This window comes from Salmo salar, chromosome 10, assembly GCF_965601325.2.
Source record: "Salmo salar chromosome 10, fSalSal1, whole genome shotgun sequence".
NCBI lineage: Eukaryota > Metazoa > Chordata > Actinopteri > Salmoniformes > Salmonidae > Salmo > Salmo salar.
In genome coordinates, this window is record NC_138300.1 from 46,534,928 (window position 1) to 46,552,500 (window position 17,573).

Below are 17,573 nucleotides of genomic sequence, written 5' to 3' on the forward strand. Positions count from 1 at the left end.
GTGTGTGTGTGTGTGTGTGTGTGTGTGTGTGTGTGTGTGTGTGTGTGTGTGTGTGTGTGTGTGTGTGTGTGTGTAAAAGCTATGATTGAAACTTATACAATCAAGATCAGCCAAACACATTAGAAGCACACTAAGTGTACAATCTCTTTGTACTCTCACTATAATATTCCATGTTATAAACTGGGTGGTTCGAGCCCTGAATGCTGATTGGCTGACAGCCATGGTATATCAGAATGTATACCACAGATATGACAAAACATGTATTTTTACTGCTCTAATTATGTTGGTAACCAGTTTATAATAGCAATAAGGCACCTCGAGGGTTTGTGGTATATGGCCAATATACCATGGCTAACGGCTGTATCCAGGCACTCAGCGTTGCGTCGTGCAAAAGCCCTTAGCCGTGGTATATTGGCCTTATACCACACCCCCTTATTGCTTAAATGTAACAGTGTGGGTGATGCAGAGCTGTTAAAATATCTGTCTTCCTCACCACACCAGTGTCATACTGTACTGTACAGTCTATCGCCTGCCAACTCTGCCTCACTACAAGGTGTGGAAAACCCAGTGACATACATAAATATATACACTGAGTGTACAAAACATTAAGAACACCTTCCTAATATTTTGTTGCCCTCAGAACAGCCTTGTCGGGGTATGGAATCTACAAGGTGTCGAAAGCATTCCACAGGGATGCTGGCCCATGTTGACTCCAATGCTTTCCACAGTTGTGTCAAGTTGGATTTTGAGTGGTGGACCATTCTTGACACACACAGGAAACTGTTGAGCGTGAAAAACCCAGCAGCGTTGCAGTTCTTGACACAAACCGGTGCTCCTGATACCTACTACCATACCCTGTTCAAAGGCACTTCAATCTTTTGTCTTGCCCGTTCACCCTCTGAATGACACACATACACAATCCATGTCTCAATTATCTCAAGGCTTAAAAATCCTTCTTTAGCCTGTCTCCTCCCCTTCATCTACACTGATTTGATTGGATTTAACAAGTGACATCATTAAGGGATCATAGCTTTCACCTGGATTCACCTGGTCAGTCTATGTCATGGAAAGAGCAGGTGTTCATAATGTTGTTTTGTATACTCAGTCTATGGGAAAACCCCAGGATGTAAACTCAGGTTTATGTAGCTGTAAACTAACGTCAGACAGCCACAATATGAATCTATTTCACAATGATGACATTCTTCCAGTGGAGCATGCAGAGAGACCCGGCTGCTTTCATAGGACCTGAATGCTGTGTGCTCGACGAATCAAAACCAACCCTGCCTCTAGACGCAACACTGGCAGCTAGCTAGCCACTGTGTTGTTGGCTAAAAATAGTGGAGTGGAGGGATGCTGATATACAAACAGTACAGGTCTCCTGCCGTGGCATGAATACAATCTTAGCCTCTGTGTTGAAGGAATAGTGGAGTGGAACAGCTGATAGACATAAACAAACAACACAGGACTCCAGTGTTGTTGGTCCTGGGCCAGAGTGCATGGAGTACAACACTGACATAACTGGCCAAATAATCAGCATCACAGCTATTGCCATAACAAGTCCACCCATTGGTTGGTCTTATCGTCATCAAAGTAACAAGTCCACCCATTGGTTGGTCTTATTGTGATCAAAGTAACAAGTCCACCCATTGGTTGGTCTTATCGTGATCAAAGTAACAAGTCCACCCATTGGTTGGTCTTATCGTCATCAAAGTAACAAGTCCACCCATTGGTTGGTCTTATTGTGATCAAAGTAACAAGTCCACCCATTGGTTGGTCTTATCATGATCAAAGTAACAAGTCCACTCATTGGTTGGTCTTATCATGATCAAAGTAACAAGTCCACTCATTGGTTGGTCTTATCGTCACTGGTTCTTCTTTATCCCATCCACGTCTCTACCTGGGAGGTCACAACAGTATCCTTCTAAAAGGTTTATCTCTGTCTGTCTGTCTGTCTGTCTGTCTGTCTGTCTGTCTGTCTGTCTGTCTGTCTGTCTGTCTGTCTGTCTGTCTGTCTGTCTGTCTGTCTGTCTGTCTGTCTGTCTGTCTGTCTGTCTGTCTGTCTGTCTGTCTGTCTGTCTGTCTGTCTGTCGGTTTACACCACTGTGTGTGTGTGTGTGTGTGTGTCATAGTTTTTAGTGTGTACACCATTGTGTGTTTGTGTGTACATCATTGTGTTTGTGTGTACATCATTGTGTTTGTGTGTACATCATTGTGTGTTTGTGTGTACATCATTGTGTGTTTGTGTGTACATCATTGTGTGTTTGTGTGTACATCATTGTGTGTTTGTGTGTACATCATTGTGTGTTTGTGTGTACATCATTGTGTTTGTGTGTGTACATCATTGTGTGTTTGTGTGTGTACATCATTGTGTGTTTGTGTGTACATCATTGTGTTTGTGTGTACATCATTGTGTTTGTGTGTACATCATTGTGTGTTTGTGTGTACATCATTGTGTTTGTGTGTACATCATTGTGTGTTTGTGTGTACATCATTGTGTTTGTGTGTACATCATTGTGTGTTTGTGTGTACATCATTGTGTTTGTGTGTACATCATTGTGTGTTTGTGTGTACATCATTGTGTTTGTGTGTACATCATTGTGTGTTTGTGTGTACATCATTGTGTTTGTGTGTACATCATTGTGTGTTTGTGTGTACATCATTGTGTTTGTGTGTACATCATTGTGTGTTTGTGTGTACATCATTGTGTTTGTGTGTACATCATTGTGTGTTTGTGTGTACATCATTGTGTGTTTGTGTGTACATCATTGTGTTTGTGTGTACATCATTGTGTGTTTGTGTGTACATCATTGTGTTTGTGTGTACATCATTGTGTGTTTGTGTGTACATCATTGTGTTTGTGTGTACATCATTGTGTGTTTGTGTGTACATCATTGTGTGTTTGTGTGTACATCATTGTGTGTTTGTGTGTACATCATTGTGTTTGTGTGTACATCATTGTGTGTTTGTGTGTACATCATTGTGTGTTTGTGTGTACATCATTGTGTGTTTGTGTGTACATCATTGTGTTTGTGTGTACATCATTGTGTTTGTGTGTACATCATTGTGTGTTTGTGTGTACATCATTGTGTTTGTGTGTACATCATTGTGTGTTTGTGTGTACATCATTGTGTGTTTGTGTGTACATCATTGTGTTTGTGTGTACATCATTGTGTGTTTGTGTGTACATCATTGTGTTTGTGTGTACATCATTGTGTGTTTGTGTGTACATCATTGTGTTTGTGTGTACATCATTGTGTGTTTGTGTGTACATCATTGTGTTTGTGTGTACATCATTGTGTGTTTGTGTGTACATCATTGTGTTTGTGTGTACATCATTGTGTGTTTCTGTGTACATCATTGTGTGTTTGTGTGTACATCATTGTGTTTGTGTGTACATCATTGTGTGTTTGTGTGTACATCATTGTGTTTGTGTGTACATCATTGTGTGTTTGTGTGTACATCATTGTGTTTGCTGTCTGTTAGACATGTTATCTCTCACCTGAGCTGTTCCAAGTGGAGGGGGCCACAACACTGGGGTCGTGGGGGAAGTCAGACCCTGTAGACAGGAGACAGAGGAGACATCACTCTAACTGGGATGTGCCACCATCAAGACATACACATTGACAGGGAGAAAAGCGGGGTTTTACATTTAAGAAGAAAATCTAAAATGAGTAATGACAGTTCATCCATGAGTAATAATAATAATAATAATAATAATAATAATAATAATAATAATGTTATTACTGAAGACCAGAGGGCAGTAGTATCAGACAGGTAACATCATGGAGTTATTAATACCTGACCACAGCAGCTCTCCTCTCTGGCTGCATCCTAAATGGCACTATTTTCAATACATAGTGCACTACTTTTGACCAGAGCCCTTTTCAAAAGTAGTGCGCTACTGTTTATAGGGAATAGGGGGGCCATTTGTGATGCAGCCTATGTTTCATAACCAGAGATGAGACAGGCAGAAGGAACTATTCACATCCAGGTGATATCTGTCCAATCTAATATCTCTGCACGCGCAGTTGGAGGCTGGAGCTGTGTAGGGGTAGAAACTATTAGAATGAGTCTCCCTCTGACCGACTGGTGAGACTCTGTCAACAAATTCACAACCTGTATCTCTCTAATTCTCTCTGTCCAAGTTCTTCTCTCTCTCTTGTTTTCTCCTTCTCTCTGCGAAGTAGCTAGTTCCCATGCACAGCCATGCCTGAGTGAGTGTGTTTAATGGGGCAGGCTCCCACAGCCTCTCTGCAGGTTGCTGTGCTTGTTTAACATTGCGAATGGACAGAGTGCTGACAGACAGAGAGACAGAGACAGACAGACAGACATAGGCCTTCTCTGTCACAGACTTAGGTTCTACTGTAAGTAGCCTTACTGGAGCCACCCCACCCTGCTCACCGGAACCTTTCAAACTGACCCAAAGTGTGGCAGTGATAAGGGCGTGGCAGTGATAGGGGCGTGGCAATGAGAGGGCCGTGGCAATGAGAGGGCCGTGGCAGGGAGAGGGGCGTGGCAGGGAGAGGGGCGTGGCAGGGAGAGGGCCGTGGCAGGGAGAGGGCCGTGGCAGGGAGAGGGCCGTGGCAGTGAGAGGGGCGTGGCAGTGAGAGGGCCGTGGCAGGGAGAGGGGCGTGGCAGTGATAGGGCCGTGGCAGGGAGAGGGCCGTGGCAGTGATAGGGGCGTGGCAGTGAGAGGGCCGTGGCAGGGAGAGGGGCGTGGCAGGGAGAGGGGCGTGGCAGTGAGAGGGGCGTGGCAGGGAGAGGGCCGTGGCAGGGAGAGGGGCGTGGCAGTGAGAGGGCCGTGGCAGGGAGAGGGGCGTGGCAGTGAGAGGGCCGTGGCAGTGAGAGGGCCGTGGCAGGGAGAGGGCCGTGGCAGGGAGAGGGCCGTGGCAGTGAGAGGGGTGTGGCAGTGAGAGGGGCGTGGCAGGGAGAGGGCCGTGGCAGGGAGAGGGGCGTGGCAGTGAGAGGGGCGTGGCAGGGAGAGGGCCGTGGCAGTGAGAGGGCCGTGGCAGTGAGAGGGGCGTGGCAGTGAGAGGGCCGTGGCAGTGAGAGGGCCGTGGCAGAGAGAGGGGCGTGGAAGGGAGAGGGCCGTGGCAGTGAGAGGGCCGTGGCAGTGAGAGGGCCGTGGCAGTGAGAGGGGCGTGGCAGTGAGAGGGCCGCGGCAGTAAGAGGGCGGCGGCAGTAAGAGGGCCGTGGCAGTGAGAGGGGTGTGGCAGTGAGAAAGGCGTGGCAGTAAGAGGGCCGCGGCAGTAAGAGGGCCGTGGCAGTGAGAGGGGCGTAGCAGAGTGTGAGGCAGTAGACTAGAGGACCTGTGAGAGCTGTGGTGGAATGGACTGGGAGGTGTTAATTGGGTGCTAATGTGCGGTTCAACGCGTAGCGTGTTGGGAGGGAATAACGAGCACGGTGCAGCTCAGCGTAGTGTCAGGAATCTAGCCTGGGTTAATGAGGCTGTATGGTGTAGGCCTGCTGCACCTGTTACTGTGTCAGCCAGACAGGCAGGCTGATGAGGCTCTGCTCTTACATTAACATGGCTGTAAACAACATGCTGGTATTATAATCAGGTGTATTTCAGAACATAACAATTAGTGTTGGTGGAATGTTTTGGCACGCTGATTCATACTTGTGGGCAGGGGCGAAAATCTGATATCAACTTTGGAGGGGACAATTACATGAAATTTTCTCAAGAGCAATTCCTGAGGGGGACACCAAAAGTAGTGCTGTAACACATAGCCTACATTGTAATATGGTAAATGTATATTGAGGAACCAAAGAAATAAGGTGTTTGCCATACTCCTAACTACCGGTACCCAAAACTACACAACTAATCACAACAGCAATACCATTGCCTTTAACAAATCTTAGTTCAGTCACCAGTTTAAGTTGAGAGTGGGGGTATCCATGGCATTTTCCAATTATGTTCCTATTTTACAAGTAAAAAAAATTGAGAACCTTTCATAATGTTGCCAAACAAAGACTCAACAAACTTACCTGAGACTCCCTGTCTCTGCCAGTCTGTCCCTGCATATCTGTCCCCAACTCTACTGTCTGTGTGCCATCTGTTGCCTGCTCTGCCTAATGACATCATTGTGAAACATTTCCATGAGAATTAAATTTCTTTCTTATGAACATTTTATCAACTAGTCTTTGAGATATTAGGCTACTAGGGTTCTTACTTTGCGTTTTGGTGTACTGAAAAATACTCTGATGTCCGTCTTTTATTTTTCTGCCATTTTTCTACCTGGCTGGCTGGCTACACACACACACACAGTGTGTAGGTTATTTACAGTAGGAGATGGGCTTCTATCATCTTATCTTTTATCATTCTATTTGGGCTTCGATCTAAAAGGTAGCTAGCAAATGTGAAACGGATTAAAATGACAAGAGTTGACAGCTGTATGAGTTCACCATTTACACAACATATGCTGCAACCTGTTGTAATTTTAATAGTTTGTTTCATATTGGCTGGCTTCCAACAATAGCTGAATTTGTAAAGCTAGCGAGCACCAATTCCGTTTCAGTGGTGTTTGCTATAATCTTTGCTACCCGGGTTAAATAAAGGTGAAATAAAATAAATAAATAAAAGTTCTCTTGCGACAATTTAGCTTTTGTACCGAGACCATTGAATATATTTAAGACAATGGTAGAAGAGAGTGTAGTTCTGTTCAGTTTGGACTTCAGTTTATCGCTAACTTTATCACAGGGACTTTGAAGCACTAATTTATATCATCTGCATGCTGATCTTGGAATAAATTGACGATAGCAAAGATTCCATCTTTGACGAGGCCACATAAATGGAATAGGTACTAGCTAGCTTAATAGTTAATATTTGCGCGCTAGCTCTGCATATTCAGCTAGTGTGTGTGCGCGATTGACTGGATTAACCTCACGTCAGTTACATTCATTGAGTGCCTTTCAGACAGTAGACACGACCCCTCTGTTACCTTGCCAACTAAGGAACTGGCAGTGGATCAAACCATTGTGAGGCAAAGGGTGGGGGGGTCGCAATCTTTTGAAACTTAAAAACGCGCTATTAAGTGTCTATAATCAGCACAATTGCTTTCATTGCGTATTATTAATATTATTTAAATTACATAGTTATGTTTCAGTGATATATTGGGGGTGACAAATCATATTTTTCCCAGGATGGGGGGTTCGTGTCCCCCCCGTCCCCCCCGGGATTTCCGCCCCTGCTTGTGGGTGATGTTGATGATGACACAGCTAAATGTGGCTGTGGAACTCTAGAGAGGGTTCTATTTCCTCTAGGCTGTGGAACTCTAGGGAGGGTTTTATTTCCTCTAGGCTGTGGAACTCTAGGGAGGGTTATATTTCCTGGCTGTGGCTGAGACCTCAATCTAATTAAACTACAAACAGTCTGATGAGCTATAACGTAGCCTAGTTTTTATGATGTAATCATAGTAAGAAAAACACAGGAGGTGGAAATGGGAGAGAGGAGAGAGGAGAGAAGAAAGGAGAGGGAAAAAGGGAAATAGGAGAGAGGAGAGAGAAGCGTGACAGCCCGCTGGCTCTCCTAAGACAATGAAGCCAGTGAAGTGGAGCCAGGTGAGAACCCTACAGAGGAAGTAGAGCCAGGTGAGGACCCTACAGAGGAAGTGGAGCCAGGTGAGTACCCTACAGAGGAAGTGGAGCCAGGTGAGGATCCTACAGAGGAAGTGGAGCCAGGTGAGGATCCTACAGAGGAAGTGGAGCCAGATGAGGATCCTACAGAGGAAGTGGAGCCAGGTGAGGATCCTACAGAGGAAGTGGAGCCAGGTGAGTACCCTACAGAGGAAGTGGAACCAGGTGAGAACCCTACAGAGGAAGTGGAGCCAGGTGAGGACCCTGCAGATGAAGTGGACATGGAGAGAGGAGAAGAAAGGAGATAAGATGGAAGAAAGAGAGAGGGGGGCTAGTTAGGTGTACTATAGAGGGTTCTGTTTCAGGAACTATCCCGTCCGGTCGGTTGGTCCCGAGGAATATCAACACAGATGAGAGGCCCTGTTTTCCCTCCTCACATCTGCAAGCTAACACAACCCGAACCCCATCATTACACAATCAAGGAATATCTGGGAAATTGCAGGGTAATTTGGAGATTAGCATTCTAATGTTTCCCAGCAACAAAGGGTTGGTTTTATTAGAGCCATTAGTTAATGAAGGCCTAAAAATAGGGCCTGGTTAGAGCTGGTCACAGTGGCTGGTCCTGGGTCTGCAGAGATGAAACAGAAAATAATGTCCGGTCAGGAAACAAAGGAAACAGCTGACTCTGGTTCTGAGGTTCTGTTGTTACTGCAGGGTTGGCATTGTGGAGCAGGAGCTACGTACACATACGAGCACGACACAGACATGAATATATGATGCACACACAAACATGACGCACACACTCAAACATGTATGCACGCACACAGAAGCATACGCACACATACAGTACACACACGCAAGCACACACACGCACGCACGCACATACACACACTTCTGGAATCAGATTGATTAAATTAGGGAAACGACAAGGAAAAGTTAATAGAGGTGCATTCCTTTTTTTCTCAGTGGATTTGATGTGTGCTGGAAGAAGAAACAATGTTATATTGTAGTCATTGAATACGATGAAATAAACTGCAATTGTAGCACATTTGGATTTGGATGATATGAGAGATATGAGAGATATGTTAGTTAAGCTTCCTCTTGGACTGCAGCAGTGATCTCTCTTCAAACAGGCTACCACCTCACATCAGAGCATCGCGTCATCCAGATCTCTCACATTATATTCACTGAGCTCTGTGTCTGATCCCTCCAGCTGTATTTACATAATGATAATAAAATCACAAAGCGACTTGAGCTTATTCTATACAAATATTTTCTTCAGATTTTACGCAGTTCAACTGTGAAAGCACCACATGTGATGTGGTAACAAGTGGAACAGAGGAGACTTAAACTCTGGCCAGACAGAGAGCTGGCCAAGGGCGGAATAGAGGAATACAATAGAATCAGAAATGTTCAATTTGAGTGGCGGATATGCATGGCGGCTAATATTACCGTATGATTTGGGTCTCATCCCACTGGGCAAAAACTGGTTGAAACAACGTTGTTTCCACATCATTTCAATCCAAAAAGTCTATGTAATGATGTTGAATCAATGTGGTAGACTGGTTGGATTTGCAAAAAGTCATCAACATAAGGGCATTTTGGGGGGTTTTAACCTAAATCCAATGACATTGTGAAATGTTTTGCAGATTTCACATTGAATTCACGTTAGTTGACAACTCAACCAAATGGAAATCAAAACACGATGTTGAACTGATGTCTGTGGAATGTCCTTCATGCAGTGTGTGTACGTGTAAGTGCGTGTGTGTGTGTGTGTGTGTGTGTGTGTGTGTGTGTGTGTGTGTCGTGTGTGTGTGTGTGTGTGTGTGTGTGTGTGTGTGTGTGTGTGTGTGTGTGTGTGTGTGTGTGTCGTGTGTGTGTGTGTGTGTGTGTGTGTGTGTGTGTGTGTGTGTGTGTGTGTGTGCGTGTGTGTGTGGGTGTGGTTGATGAATCAGCTCTCCTACATTATCATTAAGGGATCCTAGATTTCCCTTCCCTCATATTTGCTGAAGAACGTAACTATTAGATTGAGAGGTATCCCATAATAGCCAAGAATAATAACAAACTAACATCTTAAAACCTGTTTGGGATAGGGGGTGGTATTTTCACGTCTGGATGAAAAGCGTGCCCAAAGTAAACTGTCTGCTACTCAGGCCCAGAAGCTAGGATATGCATTTGGATAGGAAACACTCTAAAGTTTCTAAAACTGTTAAAATAATGTCTGTGAGTATAACAGAACTTATTTGGCAGGTGAAACCCCGAGAACAAACCATCCAGGATTTTTTTGTTGTTGAGGTGACTCTGTTTTCAATTGTTTTCTATGGGAACCTAGATTTCTGTGGCACTTGGTTGAAGTTCCTATTGCTTCCACTAGATGTCAACAGTCTTTAGAAATTGGTTGATGTTTTTCTTTAGAGAAATGAAGAAGTACAGCTATTCAGAACGAGGGTCCAGCCGAGTGGACTATACTGTTTTGATGCGCGCTCCAGGTCACGCGCTTCATGTTGTTTTTATCCGGTATTGAACACAGTTTATCCTGTCTTAAATTGTATCAATTATTTACATTTTAAAATACATTAACCTGTTGGGGGTAGGGGGCAGTATTTACACGGCCAGATAAAAAACGTACCCGATTTAATCTGGTTATTAGTACTGCCCAGAAACTAGAATATGCATATAATTATTGGCTTTAGATAGAAAACACCCTAAAGTTTCTAAAACTGTTTGAATGGTGTCTGTGAGTATAACAGAACTCATATGGCAGGCAAAAACCTGAGAAGATTCTGTTTAGGAAGTGCCCTCTCTGACCATTCCTTGAGCTTCTTGACTCTGTTTATTGAAGACTGAGGATCTTTGCTGTAACGTGACACTTCCTACGGCTCCCATAGGCTCTGAGAAGGCGGGAAAAAGCTGAATGATGTAATTACAGCCACTGGCTGAAACACATTAGCGCTTTTGGCAAGTGCTCTATCAGAGGACAATGGGCTGAGGCGCGTGCACGAGTCGACCCCATGTTTTTATTTTCTTTTGTCTTTGAACCTAAACACAGATTCCCAGTCGGAATATTATCGCTTTTTTACGAGAAAAATGGCATAAAAATTGATTATAAACAGCGGTTGACATGCTTCGAAGTACGGTAATGGAATATTTAGAAATTTTTTGTCACGAAATGCGTCGTGCGCGTCACCCTTCTTTACCATTCGGATAGTGTCTTGAACGCACGAACAAAACAGAGGATATTTGAACATAACTATGGATTATTTTGAACCAAACCAACATTTGTTATTGAAGTAGAAGTCCTGGGAGTGCATTCTGACGAAGACAGCAAAGGTAATAACATGAGACATGTTTGGAGGGCTGTGAGACATGTTTGGAGGGCTGTGAGACATGTTTGGAGGGCTGTGAGACATGTTTGGGGGGCTGTGAGACATGTTTGGAGGGCTGTGAGACATGTTTGGAGGGGTGTGAGACATGTTTGGAGGGCTGTGAGACATGTTTGGAGGGCTGTGAGACATGTTTGGAGTGCTGTGAGACATGTTTGGAGGGGTGTGAGACATGTTTGGAGGGGAGTGTGACCTGATTGGAGGGCTGTGAGACATGTTTGGAGGGGTGTGTGACCTGATTGGAGGACTGTGAGACATTTTTGGAGGGGTGTGAGACATGTTTGGAGGGGTGTGAGACATGTTTGGAGGGCTGTGAGACATGTTTGGAGGGCTGTGAGACATGTTTGGAGGGCTGTGAGACATGTTTGGGGGGCTGTGAGACATGTTTGGAGGGCTGTGAGACATGTTTGGAGGGCTGTGAGACATGTTTGGGGGGCTGTGCGACTGTGCATATGTCCAGACTGCAGCCATGTAGCCTACAGCTCCTCAGACTCCTCAGGCTTAATGAATTAATAGAGGAATTAAACTTGTATGTGAGTCAGATACAAGTGGAAATGATGATCCTCTTGGCCAGACGAGCGTGTTTGGAGAGATTAAAGACTTTTCATGAAGGAGAGACATAGAGAGGAGAGGAAATGAGAGGAGAGGAGGAACACTCAGGGCTAATGACGATGTTCGTACACTCTGTGTGTTGTGAGATGTGCTCTGGTCCTACTTGGCTCAGGTTGGTCTTGGAGGGAGCTCTGCTCCGCTGTCACTGTCTGGAATAACTGCTACTCTGGACAGACCAGACCAGACCCCGGGCATCACAGGAGAGGAGAAACATGGCGCTCTCGCCATTATGATGGAACGTTGTTATGGAATGTGAGAAGATGGATGAGATGAGGATGGAGGAAGTGGATGTGGTGGGTAAGGACTGAGTAGTGTGTGTGTGTGTGTGTGTGTGTGTGTGTGTGTGTGTGTGTGTGTGTGTGTGTGCCCCTGCATGTGGTGTTAGTGTGTGTGTTTGTTGAGGAGTACTTGTTGCAGTGTAGTACTTTGCTGGTCAACTCAAGCATTGAAAGGGGAACAGCCCAGGGACACAGTGTTCACCTGAATGCACCACAGGCAGCAGAACACAGGAACTAACTTAACCCCCTGTCCCATCTCAGGAAGCCCTGCGGTAACCCAATAACACTATAGGGGGGAGAGAGAGAGAGAGAGAGAGAGAGAGAGAGGAAGGGGTAGGAACACATACAGAGAGAGAGAGAGAGAGAGAGAGAGAGAGGAGAACAGAGGAAGGGGTAGGAACAGAGACAGAGAGAGAGAGAGAGAGAGAGAGAGAGAGAGAGAGAGAAAGGGGTAGGAACACATACAGAGAGAGAGAGAGAGAGAGAGAGAGGAGAACAGAGGAAGGGGTAGGAACAGAGAGAGAGAGAGAGAGAGAGAGAGAGAGAGAGAGAGAGAGAGAGAGAGAGAGGAGAACAGAGGAATGGGTAGGAACAGAGAGAGAGAGAGAGAGAGAGAGCGAGAGAGAGAGAGAGAGAGAGAGAAAGAGAGGAGAACAGAGGAAGGGGTAGGAACAGAGAGAGAGAGAGAGAGAGAGAGAGAGAGAGAGAGAGAGAGAGAGAGAAGGCTTTGCAGGTCAGTGAACCAGGTAAGGAGGAGAGTCACAAAACAATCCACAGCAGGGAAAGGAAGAGAAAAGCTCCTGCTGCCCTAGAAAGAAAAGCAGCGTAAAAAAATGAACTGACTGTACATGACAAGCAGTGCTGAGACGTTGCATAAAACAGAAAGTCTCTCTGTTAAAAACACAAAGTGACATTGTGGCCCGTTTGATGGCCGTTTCCAGTGATTGTGAAGAATGTCCACAACCTTAAAAATCCCTTCTGTCAGAGTGGCTCTGTCAAACCCATATTAGGGGGTTGTTTCCCAGTACCAGCTGGTTCTGATGGTCGGTCACACACACAGTCTGATGTGAATTAGTTCAGACAACCATAGCAGGCCAACGGGAGGTCATTAGCATAGTGTGTTAGCATTTCATCCATCCCCACAAACCACATGAGAGGAGAACGCTGTTTACATTACAGTCTGGTGCCATGTTCAGACAGCCCTGTTTTTCCAGACGGGTAGCGTGTCACAGAGAGACGTGTATCGTGTCATAGATGCGGGGTTGCCTTACGGTTTAATGACTGCTGGGCTCAAGGCGTTGCCATACCCCCTGGACTCAGATTACGACAGATTTAGGGGCGAATAATCAGGAATGGAACCGGGCATACCACCTACTGTAGAGCTTGTTTTCTCCTTGACAAGACAACACACAGGAGTGTGTGTATTAATAGGTGTGTGTGCGTGTATGTCTGTATGTGTGTGTGCGCGTGTGTGTGTGTGTGTGTGTGTGTGTGTGTGTGTGTGTGTGTGTGTGGTGTGTGTGTGTGTGTGTGTGTGTGTGTGTGTGTGTGTGTGTGTGTGTGTGTGTGTGTGTGTGTGTTTGTGTATGTGATTCTTTCAAACCTGATCAGTACTGACTGAGTCCTGAAATCCTGGCCTCATCAGAAGCACCAGGGTGTGTGTCTGTCTGTCTGTCTGTCTGTCTGTCTGTCTGTCTGTCTGTCTGTCTGTCTGTCTGTCTGTCTGTCTGTCTGTCTGTCTGTCTGTCTGTCTGTCTGTCTGTCTGTCTGTGTCACTGTCTGTCTGTGTCACTGTCTGTCTGTGCATGCATACAACACACGCACCACTGATAGACAATATCCCTTTGGATCATATTGAGAATTCCCCAATTCCTCCCTGCTGATCTATCCCATGGGCAGATGTGAATCTTGGAAGCCCAGGATAAATGGACTGGATTTAAACATCATGAAGATTTAGACATCGTGATGACCTGGGACTGGGATCTATTCCAAACCATTCCATATGCTGATCGGAATTTCCACTGAGATTTGAATCTCTGCCTTTGTCTGTAAATCTGTTGATGACTGAAGCATGTTGTTCTTCAGAGGAACAGTCACCCTCTAGTAGCTTGGAGATACTATAGAGTTTGGAGCTTTGATTACAACACCACTATACCCAGGTTTGAGCAAGATGATGTGTAATTGGAGGAGAAATATTCCATTATTATTACACACAATCCATCTGACCTGTCTTTAATCAGTGTGTCTTCCTGGCGCACACACACACACACATGCATGCACACAGGCACACACACACACACACACACACACACACACACACACACACACACACACACACACACACACACACACACACACACACACACACACACACACACACACACACACACACACACACACACACACACACACACAAACACACCTGTCAGCAGGCCCATCCCCTAACATGCCAGTATGCTTAATTTAAACTGGTCTGACGACCAGCTGCAGGGAGAGAGACAGACAGACCTCATCCCTCCCTATACTGACAGACAGACCTCATCCCTGCCTATACTGATTGATAGACCCCATCAATCCATATACTGATAGACAGACCTCATCCCCCTCCCTATTCTGACAGACAAACCTCATCCCCTTGCTATACTGACAGCCAGCTGCAGAGAAAGAGACAGACAGACCTCATCCCCTCCCTATACTGACAGACAGACCTCTTCCCCTCCCTATACTGACAGACAGACCTCATCCCTTCCCTATACTGACAGACAGCTGCAGGGAGAGAGACAGACAGACCTCATCCCCTCCCTATACTGACAGACAGACCTCTTCCCCTCCCTATACTGACAGACAGACCTCATCCCTTCCCTATACTGACAGACAGCTGCAGGGAGAGAGAAAGACCTCATCCCCTCCCTATACTGACAGACAAACCTCATCCCCTTGCTATACTGACAGCCAGCTGCAGGGAGAGAGACAGACAGACCTCCCTATACTGATAGATAGACCCCATCCCTCCATATACTGAGTGACAGACCTCATTCCCTCCCTATACTGACAGACAGACCTCATCCCCTCCCTATACTGACGGCAAGCGCAGAAAGAAAGAGAAATATTCCATACATTTTCCATGGGAAGTTAAGCCAGAGAATTTGGGGAATTTTGCTTAAATTCATCAAAAAAGTTAGCTTACAACAGTGAACCTTTTTTGGAGGATATACTTAAGGCAATTCTAGGTCTTGTGGTATATTTTGGTTAAACTATCCCCAATTCAATGGAATTGCAGCCCTCTGCATACACAGTGCATTCTTAGACACAAATGAGATGCTGTTGAGCCCACACTACTACACTGTCTGAGCCAAGGACTACATGCTTTCTGGCTAGTTTTGATTACAATACTGGGTGGGGTGAATATATTTTATATGACATACATGATTTTTTGTTAACTAGTAAATAGTAGCCTACAGCAAAGTGTGTTTAAATACTTTCTAACTTGTTAACAATTTTGCTAGTTAGTTTTTCCTACCATGTAGGTTTTAGCTTGCTTGAGCCTGCTAACTGAGGACTGTTAATTCACCTGTTTCCATACATGTTTAATTTTAAAACACATTTATCTTACAAAGGAGTTGTTTAATCTAACTGCTTAACTATTTATCTGTACATGGAATTGTATTAGTTTTTCTTTTACTAACGGGCACTATCTGATGTGTGGAGACATTTCACTGCAGCTAATGCAGAAGGAAAATCTGTGTACATTTGAAAATGTGCCAAATCATATGTGAAAAATGCAACAAAGATGCAGAATCATCTGGCCAAGTGCATACTGTTCCCTCAGCGCTCACAACAAGCACCCCTCTGACAAAAGTCCCTTACTTCTATTCGAAGTGAAAATGATGAATCAGACACCTTATCGATAGCAGCAGCTCATGGTCCTCCTGGAATCAGACGTTTTTTTTGACTCAATGGAGGAACATAGTCAGAGAAATGCTGATGAATGTCTTGCTTGAGCTGTGTATGCAACTGGTACACCTCTGATGCTCACAGGCAATGTGTTTTGGAAGAGATTTCTGACTGTTCTTCGCCCAGCATACACCCCTCCAACCAGACATGGTTTATCTACTCATTTGCTGTATGCAGAGTTCAACAGAGTTCAAGTGAAGGTCAAGCAAATCATAGAGAAAGCAGACTGTATTGAAATCATCTCTGATGGGTGGTCGAATGTTCTTGGGCAAGGAATAATTAACTACATCATCTCCAACCCTCAACCAGTATTCTACAAGAGCACAGACACAAGGCACAACAGACACCCCAGTCTGATGAGTTGAAGGCAGTCATCAATGACCTTGGACCACAGAAGGTATTTGCACTAGTGACAAACAATGCTGCGAACATGAAGACTGCTTGGTCTAAAGTGGAGGAGTCCTACCCTCACATCACACCCATTGGCTGTGCTGGTCATGCATTGAATCTGCTCCTCAAGGTCATCATGGCACTGAAAACAATGGATACACTCTACAAGAAAGCCAAGGAAATGGTTAGGTATATGAAGGGTCATCAAGTTATAGCAGGAATCTACCTCACCAAGCAAAGTGAGAAGAATAAGAGCACCACATTGAAGCTGCCCAGCAACACCCTTTTGCGTGGTGTTGTCATCATGTTTGACAGTCTCCTGGAGGGGAAGGAGTCTCTCCAAGAAATGGCCATATCACAGTCTGCCAATATGGACAGCCCCATCAAGAGAATCTTCCTGGATAATGTATTTTGAGAGAGAGTGGTAAGCAGCCTGAAACTCCTGAAACCTATAGCAGTAGTCATTGCATGGATTGAGGGAGACAATGCCATCCTGTCTGATGTTCAGACTCTGCTTGCAGATCTAAGAGAAGAAATCCGTACTGCCCTGCCCACTTCACTGTTGCTCCAAGCAGAGGAAACTGCAGTTTGGAAATACATCAAAAAGCGTGAAGACTTCTGCCTGAAGCCCATACACACCGCAGCGTACATGTTGGACCCCAAGTATGATGGCAAGAGCATCCTGTCTGGTGCAGAGATCAACAAGGCCTATAGTGTCATCACTACCGTGTCTCGCCACCTTGGCGTGAGGGCAGTGAGGGCAAGGTTCTTGGCAGTCTGGCAAAGTACACTTCCAAGCAAGCGCTTTGGGATGGAGATGCAATATGGCAGTCGTGCCAACATATCTCATCAGCCATCTGGTGGAAGGGACTTTGTGGATCTGAGGATCTTTCCCCTGTTGCCTCCATCATCCTCCAAATCCCACCAACATAAGACGCCTCAGAGCGCAACTGGTCCTTGTTAGGGAACACACACCAAAGCACACAACAGGCTGACCAATACAAAGGTTTAAAAATTGATGGACATCCGGGCAAATTAGAGGCTTTTTGAGCCTGACAACGAGCCATCCTGAACAAGGTTGGAAAGTGACAGTGAAGATGAGGCCTCAGACTCTGATGTTCAAGAGGTGGGCATGGAGGAAGTCCAGGGAGAAGACATGGAAGCCTGAGAGGAAGACAACCAAAGCTTTAGTTTCTAGACTAACATTTTACAGATGTATGTTGAAAACATTTTTGGGAGATGCGATGGATCATTGGGGATCATTCAATATTCCCTTTCTTTTGTTGTTCAGTGAAATCATCCCATGTGAAGAGTCAACTCATTTAATTAAAGTTAAATTCGTAACTAAATAGTTTTTTTATTTCTATTGGAAGGATTTAAT

The 17,573-nt window shown here is 45.1% G+C and overlaps 1 protein-coding gene across 1 annotated transcript in view; it reads right to left on the reverse strand.

Annotated features, from left to right (window-relative positions):
* Positions 1-17,573, reverse strand: part of LOC106594523 (inactive tyrosine-protein kinase transmembrane receptor ROR1) — a 253,137-nt gene that overhangs the window by 78,521 nt on the left and 157,043 nt on the right. Inside the window, exon 2 of the mRNA XM_082957030.1 lies at positions 3,500-3,556. Coding sequence (XP_082813156.1) covers positions 3,500-3,556 — 57 coding nt within the window. The remainder of the gene's footprint in view (positions 1-3,499; positions 3,557-17,573) is intronic.